The following is an 18247-nucleotide window of genomic DNA, read 5'->3' on the forward strand; positions in this document are numbered from 1 at the left end:
ACACAGAAAAAGAAGAGGGAAATCTGTGAAATTGTTAAATAAAGTTCCCTGTCAATGACACACTTCCTGTACTCTCCAAATATACTGTTGACCTATTCACTCTCCACAGTCAGTCAATGTTAACATAATCTTATCCAACTGACAATCAGACGATGGATGTTCAGTATTGTGAAAAGAATCCAGTGAAGACTTTAACATGACTGTCATGTTAAAGTCTTCACTGGATTCTTTTCACAATACTGAACATCCATCGTCTGATTGTCAGTTGGAAATGATTGGCAGGTTTAAGCGGTCTCACCAGGATTAATTCTCCATCATTGGTCAGTTCTCGTGTCCAGCCCGTCTTGGGTCCATCACCCTTCTGGAGAGTCTGCTCACAGACGATCTTGCTGTCAGTCTCCCAGCGCGGGAGGCTCTGAACAAAAGACAGCCAAGCAATGGAGAGAGCGAGCAAAAAAGAAAAGAAACTAAAGTGTTAACACACATGGTTAAAAAAAGAGTGAGATTGATTAATGGCTGTTTAGATGACAACTAACTGAACAGGAAGACATGGAAATAGCCACATGTTTTCCACTTGTGTTTATAGAAAATTCATTTTGATTAATTCTGTGGTTTAACTGTCACAAATCCTGCAATAAAAACAATCTCATCACTATTCAACACAGCAGTTATGATTGGAGCTCAATTAGCTTCATCCTTCCTTTCACCCTTATGAGAATTTGGTTCCATTTGAAAACAGCTTGAAAGATGATTAATGAGACCATGATTACAAAACCTTAAAGGTATGATCAGTGATTGCACAGGAAGTCACATTTATTTTGATCATATTTAAATTTATTAGCAGACGCTTTTGTCCAAAACAACGTACATTATATTTTAACCAATAGGACCAAACAAAACACACCAGAAGGGTAGCTCACCGCTCCCTTGAGTATAACCAACTCCACCCAGGGTTTTTGTTTTTGCTGCAGGCTGCCCCCACTTTGTTTGTTTCCAGCTTTCGGAGCCTGGGCTGCCTAGCTATAGCAGTCGTGAGAAGATGATTGCTGTGACAAAAATGCAATGGGCTTGAAATCACGTATGATCACTGACTTCTCCTTTAAAGGTGCTCTAAGCTATGTTTGTAACGTCACTTCTGTTGACGTTCAAACAAAACATAATGCACCCTTTCCTCCCCTTCCCTCCCGTGCAACTGAAAGTCTCCTAAATGCGCATCTTGTCTGTGATTGGCTGGAACAGTTTGTTATGTTTCATAGTCCAGGGGGGTATTCCAAATACGTGGTTTAGTGCTAAACCTGGGTACTTTAACTCAGAGTAAGTGGTAAGTGGAATTGCTGGCACATGAGAGCATGAAACCATCAAAACTAAAATTTCACATGAAAACCACACACCCCTGTCAGAGACAAACCTGTTGAGTAGCCTTTGAAAGGAGGCATCAGGAGTTCACAAGACTTCACAAATGTAATGCCAAACATCAGCATGTTCCAAACAAATAAGACTACAGGCACTTTGCATGTCTTAGCATGTAGCTTGCCATATCTGTTGTGCTAAAAAATATATGGGTCGCGACTTGATGAACATGGGAAATTTTGGGTCCCAAAGCCAGACCAGTTAAGAACTACTGTTCTAGAGCAATGGATAAGAAAGGAAAATAGAAAAGTGATCTTAATCACTTATTTACAAACTGTTTGGAGCTCTGCTATCCCCTAATGGTATAGATATCCACAAGTAGCGACAAAAACTACATTGAGACACACTCATTCATATGGTTCTACGCCAGGAGTCTCTAACAGGTAGCTTAGGAACTACCAGTACCCCCCACCTGTAGTGCTCTAAAAGGTTCAAGGAAACAGAGATGGTAAAGGAGTTGAAAGGAGCCTTAAAACGCATACGAAGCTTATTCAGCTGTTTTGGGTGTGTAAATACTACTAGACTAAAACATTGGGAGCTCTTAGATGGAAAATGTTGGAGGCCACTGTTCTACACAAACGCATGACAACACTGATTGACCAATTCAGAGAGGCTGATACCGTGCATGGTCGTCCATCCACGGTGGTCTCGTTGAAGGACTGTCCCACAGTGAAGGAGATGTGGGTGGTGCGGACACTGGTAGATGTCTGAATGGACAAAGTCTCGCCCTGCTGTGAGATCTCCACTGCTGGGCGAGATGCCGCCGCCACAGCGATTTTTCGAAGGAACACGTTTACTCCTGCGAATACACACACACACAGAGGCAAATTATGCATACTTTTGGTACACTGTATGTTCTGTAACCAAAGATGGATGGATGTCATTGTGTGTGGGCCTCCTTGACCTCACTGAAAGAATGCTTGTGGTTTGCTGACTTTAATAAGGAGGGCCCTCTAGTGATTACAGTGGAATGTGGCTTGCAGAATGGACTAAGGTAATTTGGAAACTGATATCCCAAACACCTTCCTCTAAGGTGATTGGGGGAGATTTCTCCAAAGACAAACAAATACCAGCCCCCAACCCAACGGTCTACAGAATGAATGCCGGCCGCCACCAGGGTTTCAACACAGCCTTCTCCAGAGCAAACAGCGCGCCCCTTGCAGCGATTTCATTGGGGCCAGTGTAGCCTAAGCACCGAGGGCATGGAGGCTCCATTACAGGGGAACATAATCTCAATCTCATGAGGTCTTCATTAAGACCCCTTTTCCGAACCCATTAGTCATTAGCTGGTGCCCCTGGCCGGCCGGCGACCTGCACTCTCAAATGAATCACAGCCTTTTCTGAATTAAGAAGAAGCTTGAAAAATAGGTTTAACACGTTTAGTCATACCTTATTACTACTATACCGTCAACACTGATTGAGAGAACGTTTCCTTTGGACTAACCTTTAACTTTTTTCAATTTTTTTTTTGTGGGCTATTTGCAGTTCGAACTCATCACACCCAAAAGCAACAGCAGACGCACACAAACATGCGCATTCGGGGCAACTGCAAATCAAACCTCTTGTTATGGCTACATAGGCAATTTGTTTTAATTAGTGAGATTCTATATTTCGACATGGCTATTGGATACGTATTTGTTTAAGACGGTGATATAATTGAAATAGCCTAATGCCCCGTGAATAGGAGTGATTCCCAGTCATCCCACGAATTTAAAGTCTGTCACTAATCTGTATCCAAATAATCTATGCGACAATATCATATATGCGTGCACATGCCAATGATATGCCGCGAATGTGATACCAAGAGATTAGTAAATAAAAGATAGTTATTTGTCAGAACATCTCACTTACCTAGAGCTTTTAAGAGGTCCTCGAAGTTTTCGGAGCTTTTCATTTTCCATGTTCCAGAGAAGTCAGCGATTTTACTTTCCATGCTTGCAGGTAGTGTGCAATTAACAACAGATAGGCTACTTGATAAATAATTTGACAAATTTGACAAATGTATTTAAATATATAGTCAATTGCAGGCTATAATAAATGGTTCTCTGTAGCGCCGTTGTAGCAGCGTCCTCCTTTTGTGGCTGGGACGCGCACCGTTACGCCTGAATCCTCCAACCCTCTGCTCTTTAGCTCAGTTCGAACAACTTGTTCCTATTGGTCCTAACGTGTGACCATGGGTTTCAGGCGCCGGGCAGCGCGACAGCCAATTAGCCCCTTTAATAGCACGCCCATCGCAATTTACATGACTCATGAGATGCGCTACAAAATGGTCCACTCCCTTCCCCTCCCCCTCTCATCCCCAAATAAAACATGTTTTTAAAAAATCTTTGCGAGATTCGATTTCATTATTATGCTGCAAAGCATGCAGCATGCAGCTATCTAAACTCTTTAAAAATAGGCCGACTAAATAAAGAAAACTGAGATATCACATCAAATAATCATTGTGAATGATGATTGATGAGTTTTCTTGGGTATGTTGAGCTTTGCACACATGTTCTGCCATTTAGCTCTGCAGAGCTTCTCTAACTCTGTCAGGTCGCATGTGGACTGTTGGTGGACAGCCATCTCCAAACTCTCCACAGATGTTCAGTAGGGTTCAAGTCAGGGTGCTGCAGTTAGGCAACTGCATTGTTTGTGTGCGCCAATGGGTCAGTTCTTGGAAGGTGAACCTTTGGTCCAGTCTGGTGTCATGAGCAATGGCCTGGTCAAAGTTTTCCTTAAGATGCCACTGTACTTTTGTCCGTTCAGATATCCCATGATGCTGACATCACCATTATGTATTTTCAGGTGTATTTTCTTTGTCACCACTCTCCAAGGCCATTCTACTGTGACTGAATTTGCTCAGGTTTGCACATAATATTTTGTACAAATGTGCCTTAAATAATATATGACAACATGATCATCAGGTGATCAGCAGATGTAAATTAGCCTAAGGCTCACTCTGGTATAATGCATAAAATGGCAACATTTATGTAAAAAAAAATGCATGGTCCCTAAAGAGTAAAATTAATAAATAAAAAAACGTACAGTATATATATACTGTATATTTATTTATTTAGATCTGTGGTAATGCCCTGGTGTCTGTAAAAAAACTGTTCTCTGACATTTCACATCTTGTTTTTCCTGACAGTCAACTTTGTGAAGACATGCTGAAACCATTAAGAGTCTAATTGCTTTCTTCTCGGGAACTAGTGAAAGACTTTGAGAATTGCTTCTTTTCAAGGAAACAACACAACTGTCTGCATCATCACTGTTTCGGAAGACTGGAGTCAGTTTGGTCATTTTGAAACAAACCATTAACTTATGAGTTGAAAATTGTCAGCATGCTCCCTCAACTAAACTCTGAACTGTTTCATGGGGTAAAACAATCAAATTCTTAAAGCTTTTAGTGTTCTCATGTTTCTTTCATTTAATTTATTTGTGGCCATTTCCCATCATAAAAGAACAACACATGCAAATACAGAACAAATGGGCTTGGTTGTCTGGGTTTTAATCTTGTTTTCTGGGTAAAACTATCAAAAGTTTAAATAAAATGCTGAACTCATAAATAGAAGAGGTACATAAAATTGACATTTTATGGAAAAGTTAAAAGTGAAATATACTGAAAGCGTCCTTTCTTTCATTCTAACAATGTCTGTATTACAGTGATAACATGTTGATGCATGTCTGTGTTTATGTGTACTAAACAGATCTCCATTGTTCGAAACTTTATCTACCATAGAGTCCGTATCTCAAGTTCTCCACCCCTTTCTCTCTTTCTCCCTTTCTCTCTCTCTTCCTTCATTTTCTTCTCTCTTTCTTGCAATTACACGACTCACACATGTACACACACACACACAGCAACTACAAACACAGAGAGAGAGAGTCTTGTAAAAATGTAAAAGGCCTTTTTGACATGTTTCCATAATGTGGCAACAAGAAAGAATTTGAGATCAGGTAAAACAGCTTAAATACCCATGATGACATGCAGTGATTACAAATCTGGCAGAACACAAAATGCCATAAATATCTGAATGTTGTGTTCCTTTTCATACCATGTGACTATGTGGATGAGTAAATTTATAAAGACACGCTTACAAACAGACTTTTATAAACATCTCTTTGTTTTTTTAAACAACTTTGCCTGATTTGCCTGCCTTCCTTTGCGACAAAACCACTAGCTTGCGTGAAACAGAATCGTTGTGTTTTAAAGGTGCTCAGTCCACACCTCTATACCTTCCAGCCCCTTTCACATTCATGCTTCTCTGGCCAGTCCTTTCTCTCTCTGAGGGGGCTGGCGCATTCCTGAGGTGAGGAAGCAGAGTGATGGAGCAGAAAAAAAGTGAAATGTTTGCAATTGAATGACTGACCATAAAAGGGCCATCTTTTCAAAAGGCAGGCAGAGAGGGTGAAAAAGGTGACGGTGGTCAGTGAGTGAGAGGGCAGAGGATCAAAGGTAATGGTGCGAAGAAGTGGTTTAGTGGAAGAGGGACAGAGGACAGGGGTGAAAAATGACACTGCAGACCTTCTCATTCTGAAAAGCTCAGGGGTAATTACCTTTTCCTTTTTTTTCATTCTGTCTGTGCTCCTGAGTCAGTCCCCCACACACACACACACATACCCACCAGAGACCTTTCAACATGTCTGGATGGGAAGTGATACCCCTGGAAATGTGGCATGGAAACACACACACACACACACACACACACACACACACTCACAGGCACATTTTTTCATTCTTGGCTTCTTGGCTGGATGGCAGAGTTCAGCCAGGTCAGTGAAGTTACTCAGAATTAGAATGCGATCAAAATAATGAGCTGAAATGGTTGAGGTCTGACCTCCTTCATCTTCCACAAAGAATCACAATTTAAATCGCTAAGGAAAGAAAAACAAGGGGAAAGAGAAAGAGGAAAAAATAAAGACCAATTCAGGAATGTGGCATGATGATGACCTGGGTCTTTCCAAGGAGGCTTCTCATTTTACAAAACTACATGAAACTGAGCAGACAGTGTGAGAGGGTCTCCTTTCATTTATCAAGCATTTTCTTATCTAGACCATTTTTTTCTCACAGTCCAGGCCAGAGAATCCTATATAAAGGTATTTGTCCATGAATTAGACAGAGAAATTCTTCTCTTTCACTTTTCTTCCACTGCTCCTCATATTGCATACAAACATGATTCTGATGGAAAAGCCTTGTATTTCCTTTCCTTTGTCTTTTGTCTTTTGTCCTCATGATTTAAAGTAAGATGACTTGAACGCCTCCTCCAAATGAATAAGCAAAAAGGCTAAAAAAAAAAAAAAAAAAAAAAAAAAAAAGGCCATCTAAAACATTTCTCATAATGTTGTCTACACATTATGTTGGGGTAGGCCTAAGTATGATGAAACTGAAATGATAATTTTCAAATAGATGTTTCAGACCACTTATTTCTAGGTCTCTATTGTCATATTTTGAGAAAAATCCGTATAGGCCTACGGGCTCCGTTTCCGTTACTTTATCTTTAGCGCCACCCAGTGTTTCGAACACCACCTTCGCGGAACAATTGTGTCTCTTGCGTCCATGTTACCACCCGGAGGAGATGTGGAAGGACACAGGCCAATATGGCTAGACATCTTCGCTTTGTTGCTCGAACTGTAATGGTTCAGGATGGAAACGTTGACGCTGCATACAAAGCTTTAAATCGGTAAATGTTATAGATTTTGTGTACCTTTTGAATACGTTTCTGGTGTTGATATACCAATCGTAATCTCTATCATGTAGCAGCTAATGCTAACGTCAGAGATGACTCATTTAGCTTGCTAACGTTATGCTAGCTAATTCAATGTCATTCTCTGGTCATGCCAAATTATTGCAATGTAATGTTACATGATGCTTACCAAACTAACATCTGGAGGATACGCATTAAATAGTTTAAGTATGTGTCGTTGTTACAGTAGAAAGGCTAGGCAATCAAGGCAATCATTACTATTTAATGAAGTTGCCAATTGAGGACCTGCGAGCTGTCTGTTTCTTAAATTAGACTTTCTAATGTATTTGACTTCTTGCTGAGTTGCCTCCCTCTCCCCTGTCTATTCTGGTTGACCAGAACAACTTTATCGCTCTTCTGTGAAGGCAGCAGTACCAAACCTTCTATGAGATCTTGAACTTCCTGGTAGCCTAATTTCTCTCATGAATAGCCTTCATCCCTCAGAAAATAGATTGACGAGTTCATAAGAGTTTGTGGCCATTTTGATCGCACAATTGTTGATGCTGCGGTTATTCAACTCATTTAAAGACGCTAACACAATGTGCCATTGGAACACAGGATGGATAATTGCTGATAATAGACCCCTGTACGCTTGTGTAGACCCAGATATTGCATTAAAATCTATCCATGTCCTGTTACAATGGTCATTTACAACAATAATGGCAAATACATTGTACTTCTCATTTATTTGGTGTAATTTAATGAGACTTTTCCCTCGAAAAACAAGAACATTTCTGAGTGATTCCAAACTTTTGACCATAAGTTCAAGTACTTTTGAATACCAACTGTGTTGTTAGGTAGGTGATAGGGCTGACATTAATCAATCTTTAATCAAAACTGCAATTTTAACCATTTTTCCAACTTCTTTTATTTATGATCTATTCACGTTGTCCTCCCTGTGTGAGATAAAGTCACACACCCACCAATCAGAAGTGCTGTGCTCCTCATGTGTTAGACATCCTCACCATTGAGGAGTGGCCCAGTTTAGAGAGACATTTTTAAACAATTTGTATATTTTCATTCTCATACTTGGATCAGTAGATCAGTTAATATATTTTAGTGTTCTCTTTGGTAATTGGTGTTTCATCACATAAGACAAAAGTACATTAAATCAAGGCATGCATGTGTGAAAGTGTTTCAATTTATTTTCGCCATATTTTCTTTCATGATATGTAGCGCTTTGATCTTGTAGAAGTGGTGGCCAATTTCTACAGAAAAAATATTGTTTATTTTTACAAACAGCAGTCTGTGATCTTACATCATAGTATACTGTTTGTTTTTGTCCAGCCGCAAAAGTTTGATATAGGATGGAACAGAAGTTCTTACAGTTCTTACTTCTTTAAGGTTTTATTTCTTTCTCTCCGACATTGTTACATCTTCTTTCTTTTTCAGGGTGTTGTCTGTGGATGGCATTCTGGAGACAGTGAAGCGGAAGAGGTACTACGAGAAGCCTTGTCGCCAGCGACAACGGGAAAACTACGAGAACTGCAGGAGGATATACCATGCAGAGATGGCCCGAAGAATCTCCTTTCTATCTAAGGCCAACCGTCCAGACCCCTGGCTTGGCTGTTGAGAAGGGAGAGGACTGATGGTCGTCTTTTTTTTTTACTGAAGGCGAAGGACTTGTGCTGGTAAACCGCAACTTCCCATATGGCTTCTTCGGATGTCCTTTCAAGACTGTGTTTGTTTGGATGAATTTGTGGCTTTGCTATGTAGTGACGCGCAAACAGCGTCCTTCTTATGTTGAGAAGGAGACCAATCGCTATCTCAAACTTTAATACACAAAGTAACACACAAATGCTCAAATAAAAATAATACTCATCAATTAAATACTTATCAAAAGTTGTACTGTGTTCCTATTTGTGATTGTGGTAGTCATATCACTTTCAGTGTGGTTTGGATAATTAGCTGAATATGGCATGCTTGGTGGTATGCTTGTCATTTTCATCACACCTCAGACCACATAGTCATTTGGCTAACTGTTCCATCTTACCACATAAAGATGGTAAACTAATGAGTGGTATGAACGAGTGGTCTTGTGAAGGGCAGGTAAATAAGCCTCTGTTGTTTCCACTAGTCACTCCTAATATGCACCATGTAGTTAAGTGGTACAGGCCGGAAGACGCAGTGAAAATGTAAACATTTCCAATATTAATGCCCAAACGTGGCCTCTGAGATAAGGTATTTTTGAGCGAGTCAAAATTATACACAAGTTAATTTTGTTATTTAGTTAGACTTAGTTTTGGGACCTAAATATTAAGTAGGCAATTTTTGAGCAAAATCGGTGCAGCGACCATTTTCCTGGAATTTTTCTGATTTGTCACGGAATGACCCATTGAATGGGAATGCCCTACCTGTAAACAAAAACAAATAGTTTTGATGGTTTTTATAGGGTCAGGGCCTGTTTTAAATATTCCTGTTTTCTTGCAATATGTCATTCAAGTAAATGTATTTTTCGATATCTATAATGAATAACCTACAGCTAGAGGGTGTGAAAATGTGCCATACTCCACAGAGTACTTTGAACTGTATAACTGTATCGTTGTTGCATTTATCCCAGAACGAGGGAAAACCTTTGAACTAAATTACTGTGGCGATCTGAATGCATGCAGGACAGTATGTCTCGCTATCAGGTCAGTAGGAGAAACTACCCCCCTGCTAGGCCCATTTGGTCTGAGTCAGGGGCAGTGAAATGCAATAGGTCCGTGAAAGGTTAATTGAGCACACCTATTCCAATCTTCTCGGATGGGGCGTATTTCCTGTGGTCAGGTACACTGACTGTCGGAATAGGGACCTCGTGTGGACTGAGGCATATTGATCGCTTAGCATCCTGCTCCCCCTTGTCTGAAGATATCACTGGGGGGGGCATATGACCTATATTTCAGTGGATGGCTATGTTGGTGCGGTGACCGTGTGAAGCAGGAACCAGTGGTGTGAGAGGAAGTCAGAATGGTTGACCAGGAAACGCATCAATGCATCCCAACAGGGGTCTGATGGGAACAGGGTTAAGCTTGATCCCACAGACAGAGACCAGAGGCACCTCTGCTGTGAGGAATGACCTGAATTGCAATTCATGCTTAAAGGAGAATTCTGGCGATTTTTTACATAGATCTCTGTTTTTCAAGGTCAACGAGTACTGTCGGTACAAAAAATTAAAGCATTTGGTTACCTACCTAGCACCAGTTGCTGCAGCCAACCACTAGAGTTGCCAGGCAGCTACAGTGCTACACTCTAGGGCATGAACATGGGGGATCAGAAACATGCCCTCAGAGTGTAGCACTGTATCTGCCTGGCAGCTCTAGCTGTTGGCTACAGCAACTTAAGATAGGTAGAACCTATTGTTTTCAGGGTTTTTTTTCCCATACCGCTAGTACTCGGCGACCTTGAGAAACGGAGATGTGAGAAATTGCTGGAATTCTCCTTTAACATGAGGTTGCTGTCTAGGTAGTCAAAATTCAGTCAAAAAACAGTCAGAGACTCACTCAGGTCACTCACTAGTTGTATTTTTCCAATTCCAATATATAAACAACACAACTCTGAAACCCGAAACATTCTTGCATCTTAAGACAGCTTTTACATTTAGGACAATTTAGGACATTTTTTTACATTTATTCATGGTGGACATGTTTATCCAAAGCGACTAACAGCAATGGAATATTTAAGCATAACATTTACTACAACTACAGCAATATAATAACATTTAAGCTATTACCATAAGCATTGGAACATTTCAACTTTACAGAGGTATATAGCTACAGCATTAGAATAACGTTTAAACTACAGTGCAGGAGACTATAGCTAGAAATTACCACTGCATCTGTCAATAGACTAGTACTAGAGGATAGGAGTGTATTAAGTACTTGTCAGAGGAGAAGTTGTAGAAGAGTAGAGAAGGAAGAAAGGGGAGGGAGGGGGGAAGAGTGGTAAGTGCGTATTAGGTTTGTGAGGTTGTCATAAGCGCTAGGAGAGAAGGTATTCTAGAGTTGTGTCTTCAAAGCATGGACAGATTATCATGAACACGGGCCTGGGCACAAAATCGGAATGCCCCCCCCCCCCATGCATGCACGCACTCAGGCTAATAGTAGCCTACAAACCCACTCTCGCGAAGAGCACACCGTTTACAGCGCATACATAGAAACCCTCAATCTAACAGACTGCAGATATGGTTTGGTGTTATTTGTTTTCTCTGTCTTCCAGCTTTTTTTGTAAGGGTTGGCAGATCGTTCCACCATCGGGGAACCAACAGATAAAATAAAAAGTATCGTCCTGGGTGGACATAATCGAGATATTTGCATTGACTGAATTATTATTCATGACCCTTCTCTTCTATTACATTTATTTACGCCATATATACTTTACTATAGTAGATTGTTTTTGTTAATGTTAGTGTAATGTTTATTGATATCGTGTAGCCTAAGTCGCGTTGGACAAAAACCTCTGATAAGACCTATTTTCACAGGATATAATCACATCACAATATCAATCATTTATATAATCTGTCATCTTTTTATGTAGGCTTACTGTATCCCCGATCTAACCAACCGAGTAACGTTCTAACCAATGGCGGTACTTCTTAGTGTCCCACATAGCAGTGGCCAACCCCATCGTTGGCCTTGCAGGAGAACAACACACAACATGTTCTTCTTAAACGTGTCAGTCTGTACACTTCCTCACCAACCCCGCCGTCGCTGCTGTTTTCCCGCACGAGCGCCACGTGCCACAGGCTATGCTCGCAAAGTCGTACATAGAGACCAATCACAGCTTGAGACGCCTCTGACTGGTCACGCAGGAAGCCAATCGAATACAGCCACAACAAACATCAGCCAATTACAGCGAAGTGTGTGTAGGTCGCAGCTTAGCACGTGTGTCTATGCACATGGACTACCTCGCTGTAAAGTAACGTTCACTGGTAGGAAGAATCAGTGACAGGAGAAAAAAGAACAGGAGGCTGTTAGTAGACTGATGGTCAGAAACCGGTGAACTTCTCTGCAAGACACCAGTGATTTACAAACTTAACATAGCTCAAAGAACACTGGACTGTGAAGTCTATTAAATTTAAATAGAAGACCTAGGCTACTACTCAATCAACTAAATAGTTTGGACTATAAGCAGACGGTTTACGTTGTTCCTGGCCAAAGGTAAGGAATGTGTTGTATTGTATTGTATTGTATTGTATTGATGGAGTTTGTAACGAAGTGAAATGGCATCACAGTGAATCAATTTCCGCATGTGTTTAACAACATGCGTGCCTTGAAATGTTGGCACGTGAATGTTTTTGCTCAGGCATAGTATGCCTCCCTTTGTTCTGTCAACCCTAGGTTATCATCCCGATTTTTTGAAAAAGAGAGATGAATTAAAGTTTGGTTGATTACTGGTTACTTGGAAGCGTAAGCGTAACTCGCAGGCAAAGAGTTTATTATACACTTTGTGGAGTGTAAAGAATAAACTACATGGGCATATAAACTGACCGTGGATAATGGTGTTGAAATTACGTAACTCGTTAATTGATATAAGATAATAAGATAAAATATATAAGATAATTATGCCTACAGATAGGCTAACCTATTCACCAACAGCTATTAATATGTGTTCTTTTTTTATCAACTTAAATAAAGCTAGAATGTCTGACAAATTGGATTGAATAAAAAAGACACAAAAACAAGCGGTCTTCGTTCCAGCAAATGAGCGTGCGCTAGATACGCATGAATCCATGTCCACCAATCACGTTTAGAGATATGTTGAGGCAAGGTGCTGTCGCGCGTGAGGTCGACACTGCTACCCATGCTTTGAAAATTATACTTTATCTGTTATCATTTTCTAAATATGGATTTGCTTGTTAGAAGAGAATGGGGAGGGTTTTCGGTGGGAAAGGTCAATAACTTTGGTTATTCTGCGAGTAGTTTTTCCATGTGACCGCGTGAGTCAAACGTGAGCGGCTTGGCTGCTTTGTTTTTGCGGTGAAACGTCACCTCGCCACCTCTTCAACACACGTGCATCTTTGCCTTTCCATTTGATCACATCTCCTTCTCCGTGTTTCTCTTTGTCAGAAATGTATTAATTCTGAATTTCGTTTTGTTCTTATTTGGACTCTTCCAGTTTTTTTTCTTTTTTTTTTCTCCAACTCTGCACAAGCCACAACCACTAATTATCCTCTTCTTTTCTGTCTCCCTGCCTCCCACCAGTAATGCAGTCATTGGGCAGCGCCACTAAGTGGTCTTCACACGAGTCCCTTTCCTCCACTCCAAGTTTCCCCTACAGTGAGAGCGACCAGACGGAAGATGAGGGTGACGTCTTTTCTGAGGGAGAGGGGGAGGGAGGCCGGGCCTCACTAGAACGATTCTCCCTGGTGGCTGCCAGCCTGCCTATCCACCTCCGCCCTGTAGGGTACCAAAGGGATCAGCGGGGGACCCTGGAGGGGCAGTTGGGTGGGGCAGGCCGCAGTGGGCAATCCCCCTCCCCTGCCACACCACCCACTGAGGGGGACTTGGCCTTTGCTCGAAAGGTGAGAGTGTGGAATGAAATAATACAGTTTTATAATAAACTTTTTTTTCTTTACACAATACAGATTTTGCCTCAACATAAAGACAACAAAAAAATGTACTTTGTACTTTTACATTTGGAAGTGGCTTCTCGTTTCTGTCAGTTGTTTACATTTAAAAACTCAACAGTTTTCAGCAGTTGAGAGCTTGAAAAATAAATGAGTACAGAGATAGAGAAGCAGTCCAAGGCAAATAGGGGGAAACTGATTTGATGAGGTAGCAGTTCAGGATCCAGTTGTACAGAATAATGTGTGTGGGTGTATGTATGTATGTGTATGTACCTGTGTGTACATGGGTAGGCTTCACAGTGTACTTTTCTCCCCACCCCATAACTACTGCCTATTAACCATTCTTGTCATGTCATTGTTTTCCAGTGTTCCGAGCTCCAAGGATACCTCAGACCACTTCTGCACCTGCTTAATGGACTGAAGACGGGCAGATTTGACAAAGGTATAATCCACATTTCTGGTGATGACTTAATAGGTCCTGTTTGGCTAATGGTGGTGAGCAAGAGCTGGTATGTGTACGCTGCTGTCTGAGGCTTAGTGACAGCACCTAATCACCATACTGTTACCAATTATAGATTTGTTTGATTGGCAGGTCTCAACACGTTCCAGCAAAGCGTAGCCATGGATAGGCTGCAAAGGATTGTGGGAATGTTGCAGAAACCTCATTTGGGGTATGTATTTTACAGACTGTGTTAAATCATATTCAGTTTATTTGGAATCTCCTAAAGATTCTTTGTCGGATTTTAAGTATTTTAAAGGGAAGGACCCATTTGGCTATGTGTGTAAATTCAACCAAAACATACATTGTAATAGATAGTAGCCCTATAATACATGTTAAAGTAATCACTCCGTATCTGGATGGGTGACACTAAACAACTTTTACCAAGTTTTATTGTCCCGTAAAGTAAATTGTTCAGTCTCTTTCCTATTCCTCTTGGCGTGCCTTTTTTCCTCAACCTCCCTGTCTTCTTGTTTGTCATGTAGAGAGAAATATCTACGCTCGCTTCTGCAGATAGAGATGATGCTGAAGATGTGGTTCCCTCAGGTGCGCTTGCAACACTGCGTGCCCTCTGACCGCCATAGAACCACCCCTCGTCATATGCCCCACTGGCACCAGGACCAGCTGCACATCCCAGTCAAAGTGAGTAGCGCCTGTCTCCCACATCACATGGGTGCGATTTAGAATGGACGTTCTGAAGAATATTTGGGTCCATAGTGTAAAACATGGAATTTTAGAACCTTACATGGCTGATAAACACATTCTTTTAAGTCCTATGAAGCCTGACATCTGTTCAGAATGATGAGAGTGTTCTTGGTTAGTTGTACTGAAATGTGTGTGGTCTCTATCTCGGCTCACAGAAACGCAAAAGGAGTTGGTCAGACTCGGACTCGTCCAGCTCGATCTCTCCACTCTACAAACGGGTCGAGAACCCCCAGTGTGGACAGGGCATTGGGTCTGCTGAAAACACGCCCCCAAGGGAGGAGTCAGAGTCAACAACATTGCAACATGGCACTGATCTGAGTGTCTCCTCTGAAGTGTCCCCCCACAACGCCAAGCAGAGAGGAGGTCTGCTTCCTCTGGTCATCGCACCTCCTTCTGTGGAGAGCTACACTGATACCCAGGACAGCTGCATCTCCTCCACTACTCCCATTTCCCAAAAGCTACACCTGCCTCCCCATGATAAACCCCTCCCACCAGGCAGCAGTAGCCAATGGGGTGCTGTTAGGGGTGGGGAAGTGGGAGGGGCCAAGGGTAAAGGCACTGATGAGTGTAATCAGTATTCAGAGGAGGCCGGCCTTACAAACAATTTGTATTGTAGTTTGTCTGGTAAATCCACAAACACGTAGCAATGAGATGCCAGTTTATTGGTCTTCGGATATGATTGTGCGCTACCATGTTGCCATTTGAAGGTTATTTGGATTTCAGACATTGGATAGCAATTTTTTTTTTTGTCGGAAATGGATGTTGAAAACATTTTACTTGATGTCTTATTCATCAATGTTTTTTTTTTTTTGCTTTAAGCATATGGTAAATTCCGATGGCCTTCAGAATTCTTCTCCTGGAGCTCAAAGAGGCACTTCATCCAATATATTCTACTTGAAGATGATATGCCAGAAAATGCCTCAGTGATAATGAAGTAGTGTACAGCTTATGCAGTGCATTCTCAGAAACAGAAGCTAGCACTACTGCCAGTGCGAATGGCTACAGCTACTGCACCTGATAAGCGTCACTTGAATCAGAGGTGTACCACTGGAATCACACTGAGCTCAGAGAAACTGTAACTTTTTTTACTAAACACTTACTGAAGAAAGGAAACAATCGGCAATCTTCAACAAAGGTTCAAATGAGTTTATCAGTCTTCTACCAAAAAGTTGACTTGATAAAAACTTGATACATTTTCTCATTAAACCATAAGATGGTTTGCAGGCTCATAGCATTCAACACTATACACCAAGTACTTCCCAATACAATCAAACACAGCCTAAACGGTGATGTGAACCATCTTGTAAGAACAAGCACATCATAGTCACACAAATGTCAGTCCATCAAAAAAAAGAAACAACTGGCAACTAGTCTGACAATTTAAAAAAAAAAAAAAAAAAAAACTGCCGTTGGCTCTCTGACCCTTACAACTTGAATCGTGAACAACCACTAAGACTAGAAAGAGCAAAAGAAGAAATGTGATTATCTGTGATAAACATGTGGTTAAACCATATAGTGGTGGGCATTTTATTTTTCCAAGGGGTCATTACTTGAAGAAACTGGATTATTAGCAGCCTTAAGGTCATCCCTAAAACCCCAGGGATGCTACGGGAACATCCAATGAGACTCTTGACAACTTGATGTGTATTTATTTTGTATTTTGACGAGTTGCACATGCTGTCTGCGCATTGTGATATTTTTCTTTTTCCTGTGTTGTGTTCTTTTTTTTTTTTAATTAAGGAAAAGAGAATGAAGTGTCATTGCCAAACGCTACTTGCACATGAGTTTCGAAAGGCGTTCAAAATATGTGGCCATTTTTTTTTTTGAAAGAAAAATACGAAATGTTCTTTTATGTCCCTTGTATTTCGTTTTTTTTTTTTTTTTCAGATAATTTCTGAAAATATTTTTATAATTCTATAGTTACTTCTGTTCTTTATTTGTGATGGACAGTAGATTTTTTTTTTTTTGTTTATATTTTCCATTGGTCATCATTACATCTGTAATAAAAAAAATTATATGGGTTTATTTGGTACAGTCCCCCATGCACACAGTAAGAGTGCATGTTCTGTATGAGTGTGCACATTGACTCCAAACATGACTGGGATCTCTTTATCAGGCATAAACACACAGTACAGATTGACTGACAACTTTGTCCTGCAAGATAGGAGAAAAAGATAGGGGGATATGACCTATACACAACCTCAGAGATGGTCCAGGTGTTTATAAATTTGCACACATTTGTCAGATCTGATCTCAGACATTCAGTAACTGTCTTTGTTAATTTGTCCTATTCTGTGCTGTGTGTCGGTGTCATCAATGTATATATGAAATGACTGGAAACAGCGGGGTGCAAATTCTAAATACAACTGAAATCTCAGTCTGACACTTAGGAGTTGTAGAAGGAGTGCATGAGAAAGTAATTGTGTTTGCAGTGAACGTGGGAAACCCCAGTAGGAATCTGCCGCTATCAGCTTTACATCGGTTTTGTTACTCCAAGACTTGATTGCAACCCGGCATTGAATTGTCAGTGCTATGCTCTTCTTATTTACCCTAGCACCATATATTTTCATATTTTGTTCTCTTCTGGGATATTTTGCAATGGTTGTTGAAAAATGATTAACCAGTCACAGCATTTTGATAAATAAAACATGAATGTGTTACTCAAATCTCAGCAGAGTTTTTACAATACTACAAGTGTGCATTCATCATCATGTTACAAGGGATTGACTTCATAAATAGGGATGCAACAATACACTCAACTCATGATTTGGTGGGATGAACAATTTTCAGTTCACGGTTTTCTTTAACAGAATAAGTTGCAGACAAATTATGACTGAAAAAAAACCTTTATTTATATAAATTTAGAGGAACACAAGGTCTGAACTATGGTTGCAAACTTAGAGGAATTTTCTTAATCGACTTTCACTAACGTTAAAGGACAATTATTCATTCACCAACCCGCTCCCATCCCCACACACATTATGATAACACACACACAGCAGACCTAATACATTTATTGAAAAAGCCATTTTACATTCAACTTTAAACTAGATATATGATTACTGTGGCAACATATTGGCAATTTTATGTGGCTTAAGGCTGCGCAATGCAACATGTTGCTGATAGGCTTGAAAAAGACATAGTCAGGACAACCTGTAGGAAAACAAAGAAAAACTGTTTTAAACTGTATTTGATAGTAACAGCAATTTATTTATTGCCAATTTTGTGTGGCTTAATAGCTAGGAAGATAATAAAAAACTAAATTTGGCACAGATGTTCTCTAGGGGGCATACTTTAAAAAAATATTGGCCACAGTGATTGGCCACTTTAAAATTCAAGATGGCAGCCATCTTGAAATATTGA

At 40.6% G+C, this 18247-nt stretch overlaps 3 protein-coding genes across 3 annotated transcripts in view; 2 read left to right on the forward strand and 1 right to left on the reverse strand.

Moving 5' to 3' along the window:
* The window catches only part of crabp2b (cellular retinoic acid binding protein 2, b), a 4004-nt gene extending 437 nt beyond the window's left edge, over window positions 1-3567 (reverse strand). Inside the window, exons 1-3 of the mRNA XM_048229710.1 lie at window positions 3262-3567; window positions 2031-2209; window positions 299-415 (exon numbers count right to left, since the gene is read on the reverse strand). Coding sequence (XP_048085667.1) covers window positions 299-415; window positions 2031-2209; window positions 3262-3343 — 378 coding nt within the window. The 5' untranslated portion in view covers window positions 3344-3567. The remainder of the gene's footprint in view (window positions 1-298; window positions 416-2030; window positions 2210-3261) is intronic.
* A 3360-nt stretch (window positions 3568-6927) lies between these two features.
* On the forward strand, window positions 6928-8978 carry mrps21 (mitochondrial ribosomal protein S21). The gene is made up of 2 exons (XM_048229818.1): window positions 6928-7070; window positions 8526-8978. Exons 1-2 carry the CDS (start codon window positions 6988-6990, stop codon window positions 8704-8706), a joined length of 264 nt encoding a protein of 87 aa, XP_048085775.1. The 5' UTR covers window positions 6928-6987; the 3' UTR covers window positions 8707-8978.
* A 3057-nt stretch (window positions 8979-12035) lies between these two features.
* ciarta (circadian associated repressor of transcription a) lies at window positions 12036-17544 on the forward strand. The gene is made up of 6 exons (XM_048230518.1): window positions 12036-12271; window positions 13316-13635; window positions 14047-14122; window positions 14273-14351; window positions 14665-14821; window positions 15040-17544. The coding sequence occupies exons 2-6, from the start codon at window positions 13318-13320 to the stop codon at window positions 15526-15528; spliced, it is 1119 nt and encodes a 372-aa protein (XP_048086475.1). The 5' UTR covers window positions 12036-12271; window positions 13316-13317; the 3' UTR covers window positions 15529-17544.
* Window positions 17545-18247: the final 703 nt, after the last annotated feature.

The sequence above is a fragment of the Alosa alosa genome, chromosome 20 (genome assembly GCF_017589495.1).
Source record: "Alosa alosa isolate M-15738 ecotype Scorff River chromosome 20, AALO_Geno_1.1, whole genome shotgun sequence".
Taxonomy (NCBI): domain Eukaryota; kingdom Metazoa; phylum Chordata; class Actinopteri; order Clupeiformes; family Clupeidae; genus Alosa; species Alosa alosa.

Excerpts from the sequence above, each read along its gene's own strand:
- ciarta (XM_048230518.1), top strand. The coding sequence starts at position 13,318 with ATGCAGTCATTGGGCAGCGCCACTAAGTGGTCTTCACACGAGTCCCTT. Across the intron at positions 14,123-14,272 it reads GACGGGCAGATTTGACAAAG|GTCTCAACACGTTCCAGCAA; the intron begins GTATAATCCACA and ends TTTGATTGGCAG. Across the intron at positions 14,352-14,664 it reads TTGCAGAAACCTCATTTGGG|AGAGAAATATCTACGCTCGC; the intron begins GTATGTATTTTA and ends TTTGTCATGTAG.
- mrps21 (XM_048229818.1), top strand. The coding sequence starts at position 6,988 with ATGGCTAGACATCTTCGCTTTGTTGCTCGAACTGTAATGGTTCAGGAT. Across the intron at positions 7,071-8,525 it reads GCATACAAAGCTTTAAATCG|GGTGTTGTCTGTGGATGGCA; the intron begins GTAAATGTTATA and ends TTTCTTTTTCAG.